The sequence below is a fragment of the Dicentrarchus labrax genome, unplaced genomic scaffold (genome assembly GCF_905237075.1).
Source record: "Dicentrarchus labrax unplaced genomic scaffold, dlabrax2021, whole genome shotgun sequence".
Classification (NCBI taxonomy): Eukaryota; Metazoa; Chordata; class Actinopteri; family Moronidae; genus Dicentrarchus; species Dicentrarchus labrax.
Window position 1 is genome coordinate 30,839,818 of NW_026136720.1, and position 18,946 is coordinate 30,858,763.

At 40.8% G+C, this 18,946-nt stretch overlaps 2 protein-coding genes across 4 annotated transcripts in view; one reads left to right on the forward strand and one right to left on the reverse strand.

The window, feature by feature from the left end:
* mical2b (microtubule associated monooxygenase, calponin and LIM domain containing 2b) overlaps nucleotides 1-6,167 on the reverse strand; it is a 63,259-nt gene extending 57,092 nt beyond the window's left edge. The window contains exon 1 of one of the 2 annotated variants that reach the window (XM_051383469.1): nucleotides 5,954-6,167. The gene's annotated coding sequence lies outside the window, so the exon portion shown is untranslated. The remainder of the gene's footprint in view (nucleotides 1-5,953) is intronic. The other variant, XM_051383471.1, reaches the window with a different exon arrangement.
* A 3,782-nt stretch (nucleotides 6,168-9,949) lies between these two features.
* dkk3b (dickkopf WNT signaling pathway inhibitor 3b) lies at nucleotides 9,950-18,796 on the forward strand. Of its 2 annotated transcripts, XM_051383475.1 has the most exons (7): nucleotides 9,962-10,422; nucleotides 11,050-11,175; nucleotides 11,461-11,541; nucleotides 15,323-15,415; nucleotides 16,365-16,509; nucleotides 17,591-17,741; nucleotides 17,861-18,796. In XM_051383475.1, the coding sequence occupies exons 1-7, from the start codon at nucleotides 10,228-10,230 to the stop codon at nucleotides 17,883-17,885; spliced, it is 816 nt and encodes a 271-aa protein (XP_051239435.1). In that variant the 5' UTR covers nucleotides 9,962-10,227; the 3' UTR covers nucleotides 17,886-18,796. The 2 variants fall into 2 exon arrangements, with proteins under 2 accessions (XP_051239436.1, XP_051239435.1); XM_051383476.1 differs by lacking the exon at nucleotides 11,050-11,175 and having other exon boundaries at nucleotides 9,950-10,422.
* Nucleotides 18,797-18,946: the final 150 nt, after the last annotated feature.

The window sequence follows — 18,946 nt, forward strand, 5'->3', positions numbered from 1 at the left end:
ATTACACAATGGAGGGTATTTGTCAGGGGCAAGATTTATGATGTTCAGAATTGGTATTACAATAAAAACAGTGTATCAGAGTCATGTATACATCCCAGTCTCAATGAACATGCACCACTGCCTCCTCATGCTTGTTGTGTTAACACATCTGAAAAAAACCTAGAGATTTCCTGTGTATTTTTATTCAATTTTGGTTAGTTTTGTTCTTTAAATACCTTTTTTTTAAATACCTATTTGTGAAAAATATAGATGTATGGAGAGATGGAAAACTTGCTTTTAGACTTGTATGTTTGGTTCAAAAGACTTGAAAACACTATGATAAATGTATGCAGAATTACTTAGAGAGTCAAACTGATGTTCAGTACTGTTGTGCATTGCATCCAAATAGTGTAAAATGATATATGATAAATATAATGATATTATATCAGATAATAAACATTTTATCACCCCCAATTTTAGGGACTAAATGTGAGATTATAAGAGAATGTGAATCAGGCCCCACTCCGCCCCTCTTACAACACAGACTACCGTAGTTTGGCTTGAACAATATGCGCCATATGTTTGCTTGTACAGAGATAGGCTTTAATTGGTGCATGTGAGCCCTGAAATCAAACTCTTAATCCTTCCAGTATTAACACCGCACACTGTAGAGGTTTGGGGAAGGATTAGGCCTACAGCTTGCTAGCAGTTGAGACATTATATCCCATGCAGTAAGTCCACATTGCACAGCATTTGGATGACACAATTACATTAAGTTTAATGGTGTCTTGAATTTAGCAGCCAGACTGTCTAGACTTTATGTTGGGTCAGATTATATTTAAGACCTCACTTTATGGGGTGGGATTTGGACCCATGTGTCCTCAAGAAGTTTAGGATTGTGTAGGCTAATAAGCATTAGAACCTTAGACAGGAGTATGCCTACAGCATGTTATCCCGGCCAAACTGGCCACAAGGGTCCATTTTTGGGAGTACGACTCAAATGTGCAACCTTGAACTTCCTTTAACTTTAATGGAAAGGAGGATCATCTAAACATAAAGTCAAATCTTCTAAACAGTCTTCTATATGCATGAGGTACCAGTTTCAGAGATACCAATAAAACATTCACTGGCCAAAGGTTACATTTTGCCCCCTGAAATAGAGGAGTTACCAACTTGTAAAGCATATGCTCTAGATTAAAAATAAAATTAAGCAAGGGGCATTAAGGTGAGAGAAATAATAAATAAATCTTACATCTCTGCCTTTTGTGAATCAAACACTAATTCACTAAATTCCAGGACCATATCACTGTGGCTTTCAAACTTGAAATCAACAGTTTACTTTCAGAACATCCAAGGGGACCTAAAATTTGCGGATTTGGGTGCATTTTTGGGATACATTATACATATTATTCAAAGTAACATTAATTTCATTCACTTTTTCAGCCCCACAAGCCAAGTGCCACCTGGTTCCATTATACTGGATCTCCACAACTCAGAAACTCACCCCAAAAAAATCAGGATGGATAAATAGCACCACAGGTAGGACGGACAAAATATATCTTTGATCCGTCCCTTTAACCTAAAGTTTCCTTCCTGGACCAATTTCAATCATTAGACAACTCAAATTCTGGTTCTCAACCCAACCTTTGGAAAATCCGCTGACATACTGGAGCTCAACTTGGCCTTTCTCAACTGACAGCAGCCCATCTGGTCAGCCGGTGACACTGGCACTCCACTCCCTGGTGTATTTTTGTCTTGCTGCTCTCCCCCTGGGCTGATATGCGCAGTGACACCCCCTTATAAGTCAACCACTCATTCCAGGAAGTGACAGCTTGTGCAATGGCTTGTTTTTTTTGGTTTTCTTTGCCCTCACAGGCACCATGGTACTGTACAGATATGCAGGAAACAGCAACATGAAATGGTCAGAGATTAACATCTTGAGGTTTGGCTGTAAAGTGAAGATCAAAGCATAAATGGAAAAAAACCACAAGAAATTCCATATACATGTATTATATATATATTTAGTTCAGTTATGATTTGCACACACAATGTCGTTCAGTTGATGAACACACAGACAGTCATTACCGTGATGTGAACTGAAGATTGTTTGCATGTGCCGAAGAGCCAAACATGAACTCTAATTAACTAACTCTCCAATTCTCTTTGTTTAATCATCTAACTATATACAGCCACACAGCGGACTGTGTTTGTAAGGATGATTACTACTGTCACACAGTGTGCTTTGGAACAGAGAGAAAATAGCAACGGGTGAGTAGAAGAGACAGGTGAGAGAAAACAGAAAGTGTCCAAAGTTTGGGCTGAAACAAAACTAAAACTACATACAGTGTGTCAATTGTAAAACTGTACTAGGCTTCCACCACAGCACAACGTCAATGCTTCACTGTGAAAAGCTAGTTAGTTAGCAGCAACAAGTCATTGTTTTTCTGCAGTAAAAACTCACAAGACAAAACACCACCAGTCTTCTGATTGTGTGCGGCTTCCAGCTCCACAGCTACGGAACGTCTCTAACGGTCTTTAACCTGACTCATAGCTGCTACAGCGGAGCGTCTTCAGAGCATCTTGCCGGCCCGGTGTTCTTCACTTGTGTATTGTGTCCTTATAAAAAGAATCTGTGGTGTGTTTCTCCACTTCCAAGATGAACTGACGATGTAAAAGACTGATAGCTGCAGCCCTAGTTACCATTAGCGTCATCTGTGACTTCAGCTTACGCCATGGTTTAATCACATAGCATTCCAACTTTGGGAAAACATCAACAGTCAGGTATTTTTGCACTGTGATTCAGCGGCAGGTTGAATTGCAAAGGTACTTAATCTACCACATCTTACAGATGTCTGCTGATACTATACATGCACAGAGGTGAAACCAGTGCTTAGATCTAATATTTCCACATAATGCCCCCGCTCCGTTCTGCTCTTCTTCTCCACTGGAATCCACTTTAAAGGAACGTTTGGAGCAACAGAAGCACTTTGGAGCAATGTTTGGTGGATGCCCGTTTTGTTGTGGAGTGATATATGACCTGTCATCAGTTTCACACCATTTATCTGGCCGGTCAGTTGGTGGTGGTAACCAGCCAAGAAATATAGCAATGCACCGACAAAGGCACTGAAGTAGAACACTGCCAGCTCACAAACAGGGGCTGTGTCCAAAACCGCTCCCCATTTACAATAATGGTGCACTTTGTTTAATTTTTTCACCATTTTATTTCAGTGTGTGAATTCTTACTATACAGTGCCCTCAAAACAATCCCACAATGCAATGTTCTACAATTTGTAAGTCTCCCAAAAATGATGATGAAATCTCAATTTACTGCTCACTATTGACTGATCTATTGAGTATCCAGAAGGGACCGTGAACGAGTGAACAAGGAAGTGGTTTCGGACAGTCACAGATGTGAGCAAGGCAGGATATCAGATATTTAAAAAATGTACTTTGCAAATGTTGGCCCCACAGCCCCACTTTGCACATGACAATTAAGTTTTCAACCAAATAGCCATGTGTGAACAGAACAGCAACAGCAACAGCAACAACAACAACAACGGACTATCGATATTACAACATGAACGCAGAACTTTTTTTAAATGCAAACGGAAAAGTTTCTGTTTTTAGAAAAACCGGCTTCAATGTAAACATTACCTTTGCTTGTTTACAAGAAAATCCAACAGAGCATCTTTAAGTCAGCTGTGGTCACACGGTCTGTGGAAACATTGCATTTAAAAATTGGTGTTGCTGCTGGAAACGTTTTAATCTTTCCAGGGAGACTGCAGACGTCTGTGGGATGGCTTTGGGTACGCCATGTGACCGAAGCACGGAGTGACGTACGGAGCATTGAGGGTACAAATGGGGCTTCCTATTGATGACACTGCTCTGACAATCACACAAGTCAAATGTTCATACAGTTTTCTAATGCTGCTTCATTCCACCTCTCATTATACGTTTTCTGATGCTTTGCAGTGTCTGGATAAAGTACAAAAAGAAATATCAAGTCCTTTCATAAAAACATATTTTAAGAACATGTTTTAAAAGTGCACATGGTTTAGTCAGCAGTAACGGTGTAGAAAGAGCAGCAACAAAGTAACACAAGCCTTTTATTCTGCAATTACCCCAGTTTAAAACCACCATATAACAAGGATTTGTCCAAGTCCTGGACCTCTGACCCGTTAGCCCTTCATGCTGACCAAACTGCTTCTGACCAACACTCACATTCAGCAATTGTAAGCTACTTGCAACAATTGCAATCCATAATCCATGTATACGAATAGAAACACATTCAGGGAGTTTATGAGCAGTGGATGCCGAGTTCTCTCTCCTGAAGACAAACAGTCTGATATTCTCAGCTCCTCACTGCGTGGCAGGCTTATGTAAAACAAAAAGGGGAGGAAGCGCTCATTGAGTACGGATGCACATCCAGTTCTGATGAAGAGTAATCCATTATATTACTCAAGTGCAAATTGTGTGAAAGTTTATACCACTACTGAAACATCAGTCCACAACAACTGCGGGTGAAAAGATGAGATGCGGCCGTCTTGCCTGACTAGATTTCAGGTCTCTGAGGACATGAAGCCACCTGCTGCACACAGGAATCAGCTGGAAGATGGGGGGGGGCGGGGGGGGGCGACACACTTGGATCACTATCTAAAAGTTCACATGCACCACCCTGAAACTCCTGAGGGAAACTCCTGCCCTCTATGAAACTGAAGTGTTTCCTTTATGCTTTGCGGCTTTTTTCAAGTTCAATTCATTTAAATAAATGGCTGCACGATATGGTAAGAACATCATTTTTACGACAGATATTGTGCTGTAATATGATTCACGATTAATGTGGGAAATGTCATTTTTACATCACAAATGAAATTTTCACAGGAAAAACAAATGAGTTTTTGAAACTCCACATGAGTACCCTTACTTCTAATTGGTACCACCACCTCTGGTGATGATGGCGGTAACCAGCTCTGAGGTCACAGAGGTCTGTACTACCTTCTTCTGAGAGATATACAATAAAAGTCATGAAATAACTGCCTAAAAATACTCAGTACTTCTAAAACCCAGCGTACAGCAGTGCTGGTGAGCTGCTCCTAAACACCAACTCAGGCTCTGGGTGGGCTGTAGGCTTGAGCAGCATTGTGTTGCATAAGTTGGTGGTAGATAGTGACTTAACAGACATTCAAGAGACTGACGCTTTAGTTTACTTCAGCAACCCCTGTCCTCTTATACCCGACAAGGGACATATACTGTATAGTGCAGGGCTATCTGCTATCTGTGGATTAGAGTATGAATATTATCCAACAATCAAGTATTTATAGCCTAAGCTCACAGTAACCTACACCCGTGGTTCTCAACCTGGGGTCCAGGGACCGCCCAGGGATCTTGAGGGAGTTCCAGGGGGTCCTCAGAAAAAAGGGGAATGTTTTAATTTCACTGTTACTTCATTGACTAGTAGTTAGCCCAATGATGTAATGGATAAGACTGACTCTTCACTGTTAATCTGCCAATCTAATACATTAAAATTCACTTTAAACGGATCCACAGCCTGATGTGTAACAATTTCAGGGTCCTTGACAGCAAAAAGATGTAGAACCACTGGCCTACACCTAGTATCAGTTCATTACATTGATGGCAGTGAGTAGCAGCAATTTCAAATGTGTTTGTCTAATTTTCTTCATAGACTAGAGCTGCTTTAGTAAACCAGCTCAGCACTAAACCTTTGTCTGGAGCCTGCCCACGTCACCTGTTGCACCACCATCTATAAAGTTACAGCCGAGGAGAAATTATTAAACAGCCGCAAAGTCACATCACGCTTACCTCCACACAAGCATCACACGCAGACAAAAACAATCACTTTCCTGGCAGTGTGAGCTGAATGTCAGATATGAACCATTTCAAAATAACATTCCTGATAAGCGCTCAGACGTGCACTCACGCTCCGGGAGGAGAAGTGCGGCTGTCAGCTACTTACACCCGAGAGTCCATGAAGAATACACCGCAGCGCCGCTGGAGTCCGCCGGCGTTTATCCGCGATATGTCGGCAGTGGGAGTCCCAAAAGTATCCTCACAGGTCGGTTAACACATCAATGTCGGCGCTGTGGTTCTCTCCAGCGACCTGTTCCTCACATGATAGCTGCCGTGAGTGGCTGCCGACCCCCCCGTGTTGTAGACTAGCGTCAAGTCCGACCACAGGACAGAGACTCCACTTCCGGTTAGTGTGTTTTAGAGAATAAAAGTCTCACTAACGACTAGCTAAGTGGTAGTATAAGATATTTTACTAGCCACATTTCTTTTCCCGTATGGAGGCTGTCTGCCAAGAATCATTTTAGCGACTAGCTAGTGAATATAGTAGCTTCCTTTATATAAAGGCTAAATGATACATGACTCTGGGTTTTGGCTACCAAAATGAAATATAGAATTGTTGACCTTTTAGAGATGGTATTGAAAGATGTCATAGTTTTAGGCTTCACACCCTTCAAGCTATAACCTAGCCTACTAGCATTATATTGTTCCTACAGGGAAACTTTGTAGCCAAGCTAGCTAACTAGCTAATCAGCTAACTAGCTTTCTGTCATCCACATAGATACATGTAAAATAATTATAGAGCCAGTTCTGATATTTATACAATATAATAAGACAGGTTCATGTCTCTGTGGTGGTTTTTAGGATTGTTGTCAGTTCAAACTTAAATTAACAGACAGAAAAAAAATAAAAAGAGTTGTTAATGAATGCCAACACAATCTCTATCTAAACTCAATTTTGGTGCAGTGTAAAATAATTGTTTACTAATTACTAATTGTTTATTTACTTAGTTATTTTTGTGTGAATTGTATGACCAATTACGTAAATAAAGTTCTTACAAATAGCCTACTACTGCTATAACACTTAAATACCCTGTTTGACACCTGCGCATTAGGCCCATCTAAGTCTAGTTTTCTTTTATTGTGAAAGTAAATTTACCCCATGTCCGGCACTGCTTGGTCTGTATGTGGTTAGCTTGACACAGCTGGAGCCAAATTTGAAAAAGCTGCGCTTCCCAGCGCCCCTACAGAGACATCCAGCAGGAGGCCGAGCGTTAAACTTGTCTCGGTGTAAGTTTCGACTGTCAGGTGGATTTTTTCTCAGTCAGCATTCAAGTCACAGAGGATACCAACAGCAAAGCAGACACAGAATGTGTCCACATCATAAATCTACCAGGACTTATGGTTGTCAGCAATGCTTCTGAATAGTAGTGCAATCCCTGGTGATTAAGTACACATAAAACTTGTTAAATCCATAAGAAAGTTCAAATCTAGTATGTGTGAATGTAATCAGGACTGTAATCAGTCACCGGCTCAGTATTTTTTATATTTCCAAAAGCATTCTCTTTGAGGTCAACTCAAAGCTCTCTACCTTTATGGTTGCAGATTCATCTCTCCAGATCCTGCACAGATGTGGAGTCCAGAGGGCTCACTGTCCTACCTCAGAATCGGCTTCGACCAATGCACTGATTGTCTACCAGCTCAGAGGATGCTCTTTCTTGGCTGACCTCTGACCTTCCTGTGGAGAGGAAAGACAGCTTTCCAACACACGTCTCACAGTATTGTGTCATTTTACTGTTAAAGAAGTATTTAGTTTCCAGTTTGTTGAATCTCAGGTAATAATGTCCTTCTGACTGAGAGCATTACTGACTTCATCATTGTGAATATTACTAACATGTTTTGTTGGTGTGGTGGGGTGGAAAATGAAACGTGACACTACATGTAGGCTGATGGCCGGATAGTGGCAGCAGCACAAAACACTGGAAAGCAAAAAGGAGGAAAGCACAGGCCTGAACATGTAGTACATAAAAACTGACTTTCTAATTCATCCTCGCCCCCCTTCCTGCCACTTCCCCCCAACACATAGAAGCTTCTTCTTACCACACCAGCTGCAGGGAGGCACAGCCTTTTATTGCTCTGTGACAGCTGTCTTCTGAAGGCAGAAGAAAACAGCACTCACACTGAACACGCTCTCTGTATCGTACCTATCCAGTGGGAGAGAGAGAGAGACACTGCAGAGCCACTGCACACCTGACACTGTATTTACTGTATTTTGGCCCACTTACAGAGAGTGAGTGATGCTTCAGTGCCACATTATTGCTGCACCATAGCAGGGGAAGCACCTAGAATGATTAGTGTTTTCATTTGAAATGGCAGCCGTGAGGGGCCACTGAAGGAAAGGCGGGGTCAATTAACCAAAACTAACTGCATGGTGAGTAACCACTAGATAAAAGAGGAAATTGTGTTTGGGTTTTGTAAGTTGAGTAAACTAACCCTTTAACATTTACAACTGAATGAGCCTCCATGAGCCTTTATGAAAGACTTACTAACATTACTAACTGCAGCATGTTTTATAGTACTAAAAGTATGCTTTGTGGTACAGAATGTGCTCCTGTCCCGTCTATTTTTGAGTGTCTTTTGTTTATTCCATTCTCATTTTCAACTTTCCAGTTGAGTGTGTCCCTGAGATCTTCTGTCCTGCCCTGCCCTCAGGTGGTGGAGGACTGCTATGACATCATAACAGAGTACATGCGTCTTCATTATCCAAAGAAAGGACGTTTGCCCAGTGACAGTGAAGTCTGGATCATCCAAAGTAATCGTTGATGACGATGATGATAACAGCCATAATAATGATTATAATACTAATACTAGCAGTGGGTGTGTGGCAGGACCACATCAGCAGACGCAACCACAATCTCTGATCTAGGTACGTCCACTAATGAAGAGGCAGGCTCTGTAAGAGATCCATTGGATCATATAGTGAAGATCATATAATAAGCCTCCCTGCTGGAGATACATTCTTCTGGACCTTGTGGAGCATGTAAAAGGTGAGTCTCCTCGGACGGTTTATTTTCTTCTATCATATATCACATTGAGCAACCTTTTGAAGTTAAAGCAATCACCTTAGGCCTGTTGGTTTTGTGTTTGCATGTTTGTATTGGGGAATCTAAACTCCATCAGTGCAATATGGGGGCTGAAGACATCAAGAGAGCACAATTAATCGTCATGCTCTTGTTTGGTAAATGGACGACTTGTGTGGATGACAACTGCTGGCTGAAATGAGGACATATCACCAGTCCCTGTATCTACAGTTGGGGTAAACAATGGCTCCTGTGAGGAGTTAAGTAGGCTATGAAATCTCCACATGATGGAGAATTCTGAAGAAGCAATGTTGGAGAGGAGTGTAAGAGGTAACAGGTGATTTGTTGTACTTTTACTTTAGTCTGCCTCTAGTGAGAGAGAGAAATCTTGAGAAGACTTGGGAAACTACTGCCATCTATTGGTATTCAGATGTAAGTACAAGTCATTGCAGTTTGATGATTTGCAATAATTTGTGGTTATGTTCATAAATAGCATCAGAGTTTACTGTAGTTTAATGAACCACAATGAGTAGGTTAAAGTACATGTGTATGTAATCAATCAGTGGACGTCTTACAGTTATAAGTAGAAACAGAATTGTTGCCTACTGTATTTAGACCTGCATATTATAATTAGCACCCCGTAAAATAAAAAATACATTTCTGGTCCAGTATGCAACTTGTACAGTGTGATGTGGGAACTAGAAGCCACCAGTGCCCATCCACTGAGAATGGACTTTACAGTGAAGGAGGAGACATCTTGTGTCCAGCAGGAAAACTTTAGAAATGATCAAAATGTACATAAAAATAACTTTTTATGGATTTTAATGTGGAAATTATACTGTTTTGTGGGGGGAAACTTATCAGACACACATCATTGCTCCAAGCATACTATTTATGAAGGGAACTTTTAACATAAAAGTAAACTGGGACTTCAATGTGCCAAACTTCTGCCAAACTCCAGTAATATGGGAAAACTGCAATAACACTTCCTGCCTCTTCATTCTCCATTGGCTTGTATGCTGATTGAATTTTGTATTTGGGGTTAGCAGACCCCTGCCACCAGCTCTTAATCCTGTTTAACATTCGTTTTACAGTGCACAAGCCTTTTTAAAACCTCACCATAACCGGCCGTTTGATTTCTACATGGACTTCACCAGATGCAATTTGAACCCTTTCCACGCCATTAAAGCTGATTCGTTCCAGTTTATAACCCCACCACCGCCGCCGCCACTCCTCAGACTTTCCAAATAAAACGGATCCAGCTGTGTGCGGCTGTGCGGCTGTGCGCCCTCCGTGCGTCACACTGCTCTGCTCCTCGGTGGACGGGCAGACAGCAGCGACTAGGAGGAGGAAGAGAAGGAAAGATGTCCGGTATCATGCTGCTGTCGGTATCTTTGACTTTGTGCTTGGTGTGGGCGACCGGCGGCGCGGCGCGGAGCGGGGCAGTGGTCCTGCGGGGCACCCTGGAGCGGGGCCCGGTCAGCTTGAACGACATGTTCCGAGAGGTGGAGGAGTTGATGGAGGACACCCAGCACATACTGGAGGAGGCTGTGGACCAGGTCTGCGTCATATTTTATCCATTCACACAAATACACTCTTATAGTAGGCTATTTAATGTAATTTATCTGCGGACAGTCAGTGTCAGTGTGGATCTGCTCTGTTTGGTGGTCAGCTTCATTTTGACTAACATGCTCAGGTATGTGTTGCAACACTACACATAGTTTCCATGTCTGCTTTATGTCTGACCCACTGAATACTATTAATAGCGCTCATCTTAATAGTAGCTGCTCAAAATGGAATATTGTCTAGTCAGTTTGATAAAAGAAAAGGACCCTAACCCTGTATGTTTGACTGAGAACTCTACCTCCTGGTAGCAGCTGTAATGTCTGTTATTCTGCCCTGGACTTGGATTCCAGCATGTCTAATAAGTCTGCTGATGTCCCAGTAGCCAGTGTCTGGTTTTGATCATTCCTGAACCACTGTGGCATTTCCCCATCCAATATATGGAGATTACTATCAATCAGTGGATGCTGTATATAGCAACAACCTGTCCACAGTTATATCCACCTTGAACCCCCCCCCACAGTATGGAAATCTGATGGACATAATGGAGATGCCATGTGCTTTGTTTTATGTGAGATTTATGAATGGATTCCACATATGTGTCCTATCATTCAATCCATCAGATAACTACTGAGAGCGCCAAGTCCTCTTTAGCGTCGCTGGATCTGCTTCTTAACTACCACAATGAGACAAAGAAGATGATAAAGGATGGAGACAGAGCCGTTCAGGTCCTAGACAGAGCTGACAAGGTACAGCAGGGTTTAACCTTTGACTTGTAACTCCCAGACAGATGTCTGTCATCTTTTAGAGGTCTGTTTTTTCCTAAATAGAGAGAACCAGCTTCGTTTACAAAGTTACGCCCCTTTACATTTCGAGTGGGTTTAGGAATGGGTTGCACAAGGAACACAAAGGACTATTGATAAAGTGATTTTCTTTCCTTTTCCTTTCACATGAATGAACCACAAAAAAGATCTGTACATTTGCTTTTCTGTTTGAGGTCTGAAACAATATGTCACCCTTTTTGCCATTTATAGGAAACAAATAACAAAACAGGAGAGATCCATCTTTCACATGTCCACATGGAGATGTCTGGCCAGTGGAACAGTGTGGATCACGTGAGTCTTTTGCCTTCCCCAATATGTGAATAATTAGAGGTCATTAAAAGGTCATTAAATGGGCTCAAAGCATTCTAGTCCTTCCTAAGTTTCCTGGTAATTTGGTTTCCTTCCTGCTGCTGATGAAGATGTAGGCTAGTTCTCATGAGCAGGGGTGTATCCAGAGGGGGGTCCTGGGGTGGCCCCTGAAATCTGATTGGCTATCCCAAGGCTGAGTCCTTACCTCTTCCACTTCCACTGTCCTTCAGAGGCTGTAGCAAGCTTTTATTTAAAGCTAGAGTGAAGGTACTGGTATTATATGAAACTAGATGACCCAATGCATCCATTGATAGCATGTCATTCTAGCATGTTAGAAATGGGGCTAATTAACGCTCCAAAGATAGACTAAATTGTAGCTATAGAAAAACTGGCATGGCCATTTTCAAAGGGATCCCTTGACCCCACTTTATGCTAATTCCATAGTCAGTTTACTGTTAAACAGTATTGGAAATGCATACATTGTGAATAACTGGAAAGCTGAGACATATACTTCATGTGCCACCCTTGCATTAGTCAGTGCCCCACTTGTGCCACCCCAGTCAAAAAAATGTCTGGAAACACCCCTGTTCATGAGAGTGGCCTAATTTGACCACCTAGCAGTGTAATGTGTTGGTTCTGCTGATGGCCTGCTGACTCAAGATTCCGGAAATGTGTGTTTGGTTTTCAAGCAGAAACACAAAAATCCAGCTGCCCCAGTTTCAGACCAAATGTTTCTCTTTTGGAAATGGTGATGCAAACTGTAAACACATGCCTTCGGAAACACAGATAGTCTCCATCATGTTTTATCACATTCCAGTGAGCATCAGTCATAAAAACTGTCAAATTATGCACAGCACTTAATGTTTCCACCTTAACATTTTTCCTCAGTTTGTAAATATTTATAGCGTCTGTAAGAAGAGTCAGAGAGGTGGAGTACGTCCTAAAACTGTGGCTGTATTGTCTCAGCTCGTTTTTTATAGAATGAGATCATCCAGCAAACAGACCTACCATATACTTTTCATAGTTGTAACCAACAGGATGCCAGCTCGGATTGAGGTCATTTTTGCTGCTTGCTGCCTGTTTTGCCATTTAACTTCACAACGGTGGTTTTGATCTTTTGCTTTCCTGGCAGCTGTACAGAAAGTGGTTATGTTAATAGAGCTTGCTGCTGGAAAAAATACCAGGGAGGCAAAGGAAGCCTGCAAGCCTAAGGTCTGCTCTTCTGAAATGACTAACTGTATAGAAATTTCACACTACTACAGACTTGAACTACACTTAGGGAGTAAGATTGGTTGAATCAGCACCCAGTAAACGTTTTTTGTGTGTGATTCTAAACAAATTGTCTTACTTTCTAACTGTCACCTAAAGCTGTTACAACTTCATAAAACTAAACTGGGGCACCCTGGTAGCTCACCTGATAGAGCCACCTCATGTACCAAGGTGTCCTTGCCGCAGCGGCCATGGGTTTGAGTCTCACCAGTTGCCCTTTGCTCCATAAACAACCTTAACATTAGACATCTTTTCACCATTACAATCCAGAGGTTGCAATTTTTATTTTGGCTAGTGAAGGATAATACACATGACCAAAACCACATATGTTCAAAGTAAGAATGGCTTAAACATCTGTAAAAACTATGTAGATTCAGTTACAGTCTCATAAAGGGACCCAAAGCGTCTGTTTTTGACGACCTGGGAATGAGACTCAACAATCAACTATCTTTCTTGGCTCTGATTGGTTGTTTTCGCTCAGGCCCTGTGGATTCTTGCAAATGCCATTAGGAGCACTAGGAGGACCCAGAGGAGCCTGATTTTTCACAGGCAATCTGTCTCATGTCCTACTGCCAGAAGTTCCAGCAAAGAAAGTTTTTTTTTTTATAAAAGTTACCTACTGCAGCTTTAAATAAGGGCTATTACTCCATGAGTAGACTACATTTGTGGCTATTCTTCATCATCTGCAAATTAATTAGTGGAAAATCTTTTTACAGAGAGGTGTAAGTTGCTACTGGGCCTATGAGACTAATAACAGCTGTAGCCATCTGGAATTTATAAAGATAATTGCAGGTTATTGTGGGTAGTGTGGTCCATATATCTCCAGTGTGTCTCTTTCTCAATAGTACCTTATGTCATGGCAAATGCTACAGAAAGAAAGAGAAACACTATTTCTGCAAATATGTGCGTATTAAAAACAGCACAAAGGAAAGAGCTTTATGAAATTGAATGTCTCAGGTAGAGGACAGTGTGTTTAACGGGGCAGGGCGTTGTTTGAGGTAAAACTGACCAGAAAGGGGAGTTTTAACATCCAAGACACATTGTTACACAGTGAGCATGTATATATATTTTGATTCTCCAGAGATCTAATAATGCACTTGGTGGCAGAGATGCGGCAGAGTGTCTATTATTACGAGTAACCATGTTTAATAACAGACAGATTCTGTGGTCAGCCTCTTGATCCCGTCTCTGACTTTGACACAGTCCAGTCAGCTTCAATAATGCGTGCTGTTTCAGGGACTTGGCTTTGTTTCTATGCTGATTTCCCAGAGGCAGCACACACAAGATAAAGATTAAAAAAACACTAAAATGGTGAGTTCACAGCAGGCCGGCATTGTTCTTGGCAGACACTGTTTCCTCTGACCACTGGAAAAGAGTTGAAGGAAATCTCAAATATCTGATTAGCATTCCAAAATTTGACAAGAAAAGCCCAACCGAACTAGTCAGATTTATACTACAGGAAAGATCTGACCTAAAATCCTTTAGTTCTTTTAAAAAAAGACAGTGCACTCATGCAAGCTGTTACCCATTTTGCTGCAGGATGTATTTGGTGTTCCTGAAGATGCAGTAACTGAACCAACATGATTGAAAATCATGTTTATGTATTTGCAGCGTGGAATTTTTACCCTTAGTGGCTGTAACAGAATGCAGACACAAGTAGGCATGGGACAATATGAAAATATCATGTCACAATTATCTTTGACAAAATAATTGTGATACACTATATTATTATGATAACCATGAAAATATACTTCCTACCTTTAATATGGCACTAAACATACTGGAATCACTTTGCATTTAGTTAAGGAATACATATTTATTACACTACAGATAGGCACCTCATCTCTCCGTTTGTTATTTTGGAATCCATACTTTTTCCACACATCCGGTTTAACTTTTTTTCTGGACAAACCGAGCCTTCAGCAATGGTGACGGGCTTAGGATTTTGGAATGACTGGAAAGATGTGGGCTCCCCCTTGTCCAAAATAAATCAGGAAATCAATATTGGACTGTATGTGGATGAGCTTTTTAAAGTCAAGCCATGTGAGGATAGTCACAATTATCAAGATAATGGAAGTTCACCACAATAAGATTATATGTGTTTCTGGCAGAAACACAACTTCAGAAACTATCAGCCACTCACTCAGGAGCTCATTAAGTGAGGGTGCAGTGGACAACTGTTACTGTGATACAGGAAAATGTTAACCATGATTATATTTGGTTGAGTGCTTCTTGGTAGTGTGGCACATTACACTGTCATCAGATGAGCTCATGTTTAGATCAGTGCAATTATTTCATCTGAAACTCTGATAAATAGAACCTCATTCAAATCAAACAGTTGAAATAGTCATTTTTGTGTCAATACAAAAACAAGACAGAGGAAGCTGATGATTTGCAGTGACAACATTTAACACAAACACTGGTGTACAGTCTGATGTGCATTTTCATTCTGTGCTCTGTTGTTGACTATAACTCTTGTTATCTCTCAACCCAGGAATGCATGGTGGATGAGGACTGTGGTGACCTGAAATACTGCCTGTATGAGATAGAGAACTCCAAGTGCCTCCCCTGTATACCAACAGATATGGTGGGTATTCAGTCAGGGTTTTCTTTTGTGATTACTGGTTCAGTACAATGTTATATATATGAGATTTAAAATACTAATACAGCAGTAAACTGTTTGCTATGTAAAGATATAGTGGAGTGGTGGTGTCCTGAGCAGAGAATGACGTTGCACTCCCTGCCTGTGTTTCTAATGCAGCCTCGCTGTGCTTTGTTTACAAATCCGGTCTGGCCACATGAGTCCCTCCATGTACCAAGGACCAAGTACTAAGGAGAGCAACGGAAACTGTTGTTTTTCTTATTATTAAAGACTAAAGAAATTTTTAGTGAGTTTTATTTTGTTTCTGTCTATTTTGAATGAAGTTATAAGGATGTAAAATTACTCATCCTGTTAATGAAGTCTGGTGGGGAGCAATAGCAATATTACAGTTGTTTCTGGTTAAATTAAACGTCTATCTTTCCAACATTGGTAATTGTTGGAAAGATTAACAAATGTTTCGGTGAGTTTTATTTTGTTTCTGTCCAGTTTGAAGTGTGCTTTACGATTGTCTGCCAGGTAAGATGATTGGTTTTGTCTATGGAGTGCCCTTTTGTCTTGGACTGAGATGTTGGTGTTCTATAGTGTGACACAGTAGCAGATCATTTTGTATATAACATTTAAAGCTGTATTGATCAAAAGAAAAATTCAACCTCGGATCAAATCACTGTGTATAATGTGAAGGTTGTTGCTCATTCCGTTTTAGCGTTGTTGAGCTCATGTTTTTGGTGTGAAGCAGCTTTGTTGTTTGATTCAGTCTCACTGGTCTCATACATTTTTCCACATACATCAAGCAGCTGTTTTCAGCTGAAGAGCTCTGATAAACCATGAAACAATGGATGATGGTACAAAAGTACATCAACCATGAATGCAACAACAGCCCACGTGTACCTTACGTGCTTATTTGCATATCTTAATGTGTGTGTGTCCCTCTTAGCCCTGCACTAAAGATGAGGAGTGTTGCTCAGAGCAGATGTGTGTGTGGGGCCAGTGTACAGTCAATGCCACCAAAGGAACAGAGGGAACGATCTGTCAGGGTCAGAGTGACTGCAGGACGGACCTCTGCTGTGCCTTTCAACGAGGTGAGCTTTAACACTCTCACTTGCACAAAAGGAGAGAGACAGACTTACTGAACCTGTCTCAGTTAATGCCATACTCATATATTTATAGTGCGAGCTCAACACATGCTGTAGGATATGTTATTTTAAATCAGGTCTGTTTGGCTTATTTGTCTTTGCACGTCCCTCAAATAAGCTTTAATTTTTCTTGTCCTTTTTCCATAATCTAACTTTCTCTCATTTGTATCTATTGCATCCACTATAGTGTATTATATTTTATTTTACAGCTGCACTGTTTCTTCTCATACCCTGTTTGATTTTTTCTGTTCCAAGTTCATTTTCATGCTGCTACTACTGTTATTTTGAAGTGAATTCAGGTGAACCGACCTTCCTAAAATACAAAAATACATATTTTCTCGATGACCACTAGTGATATTTTATTTTTACAGTGATGTCATGGTGTCCTGGAGTACACCTGTACATCACTACAGCATGGTGGGAGATTAAACCACCTGAGGCGACTAAAAACGAAATCTTTAGGGGGTGTAAAGTTGATCTTTAGGGTTTCATATCTTTCTTTCATCACTTTCTAGCTTCAAGTCAAGCTCATACTGTAACAAGCCTACCTCCATATACAGCACATGGTCAAATATACTGTCTAAAGGCGATCCAGTCTCAAATGGAAATGAAAAGGAAGACATTAATTTTCAGTGAACACAGAGAAACGTTCCACTTTCAGCAGATGAATATGAAAACATTCTTCTAGTGTCAAAGTCTGCACATACATTATTCTGCACAGTGAAGATCAAACATCACTCTGTAGCAACAAGATGAAAAACATATTTCTGAGTGCGGGGGGACTGTTAGTAATCATCTGTGGTGCTCCATATAGAGAAATTAAAAATGTGCTACTTCCTCATGGATTGATGTAATGTGTTAATAAGTAATAACTATTAAAATAAAACTGAATAGTGGACCTGAGTATCTGCTAGGGGCTTTATATTTTTCGGATTGTGTGTAACTAGGGCAGCCATACAGTAGCCACTGTGGCTAAGTAAAGACAGTTTGGGACTTCCATTGTTCTTCTCTCTGCTGCCTCCTCCAGAGTTGTTGTTTCCAGTGTGTAATCCCAAACCAGAGAAAGGGGAGTCCTGTTGGAACCACCCCAACCTGCTGATGGATATGCTGGCCTGGGACCAGGAGGGTCCCGGTGATCACTGCCCCTGTGCTGATGACCTCCAATGCCAACCTCATGGGTGAGAGCAAACATAGTACATATTAACACTTTAAATCCCAAGAAAGAGAGATAAGGTTTATAACAGAATATAACGGCAGATGTTCTCTTTGTCTAAATTCCTTTTTCCCCCTCCCACAGACGTGGATCTGTTTGTGGAGAGTAGTACTGGAGATGAAGAGGAACTTATACATAACCCTCTCCGGAAGCTATACTAACATCCTTGCTCAGCATTCACCTGCTGATCAACAGTTGTTAAAAGAACAGGATGTTGCTTCAGGAAGGGACTTGCACTGTGTTATTTATGCCTTACTACCAATGTGTATTATATATCATGAAGCAAATAAAAGACTTGTTTTTAGTTTTGACTGAGAACCAAGGAAAGCGCCATTGGGGTCCTTTCAGAATTAAAGGTGGGCTTCATTTCTTTTTTGCTGGGTGGATGAAAACTACAGCAAAACATACCTCTGACCAGTAGAGGGCGAACTTTTGTCTCTTTTCCTTGTGTTAAGATATGTAACCTGAGAAGTGACACACATGCACTCACATACATATAAATAAATTCATGGTAGCAGGAAATATTCAGCATGAGTCTGATAACCACATGATTGCAGTAAAGACTGATAGGATCACACACACACACACACACACACATATTAGTAGTACAACTGTGAGAACAAAAAGCTCTTTGATTTTCGTGTTAAGATAGATTTTGGATTCATCCTCAGTGTTTTTCCACAGACTTTTATTTCTCATTTGTTATTTTTCTTGTTAATCTTGTTTCTTTTCAGAGGCGTGTATATTTTGAATATATAGGTTTGTATTTGCATTTGAAACCCTTTGCTTCTCATGCAAAATATCTTTAACATTTCCTGTGGGGAAAAAAAAGATCCTGCACCTCTGTTAACAGTGCTCACACCCTGCTCTACCATGTGGACACCTGTTGAATGAACTTGTAAAGTGGGAGAAGCACTTGGTTTCAGAAGTATGTTTACTACTACAAACATGGAAGTCTCTTGAACTACTTTGTGATTCTGTAGATTTTAGTTACAGTAATTAAATGTTAAACCTGTTTAACCTTTGTTCCCAACTAGTCATGTCTTTTCTGTCAGTTTAGATAGTGCCTCATCCACCTTTTCTATGTTTATACCACATGAAAAAAAACTTAATGGTTTTTGCCCAAACAAGCGATTAGCATAAAGTGGGCTTGTCTGCAAAGGGTTGTTG

What these genes read in the sequence shown, in the direction of transcription:
- dkk3b (XM_051383475.1), top strand. Translation starts at nt 10,228, where the DNA reads ATGTCCGGTATCATGCTGCTGTCGGTATCTTTGACTTTGTGCTTGGTG. An exon ending in TGGAGGAGGCTGTGGACCAG is followed by an intron (nt 10,423 to 11,049) that starts GTCTGCGTCATA and finishes TCAATCCATCAG; the next exon opens with ATAACTACTGAGAGCGCCAA. An exon ending in CTCCAATGCCAACCTCATGG is followed by an intron (nt 17,742 to 17,860) that starts GTGAGAGCAAAC and finishes CCCCTCCCACAG; the next exon opens with ACGTGGATCTGTTTGTGGAG.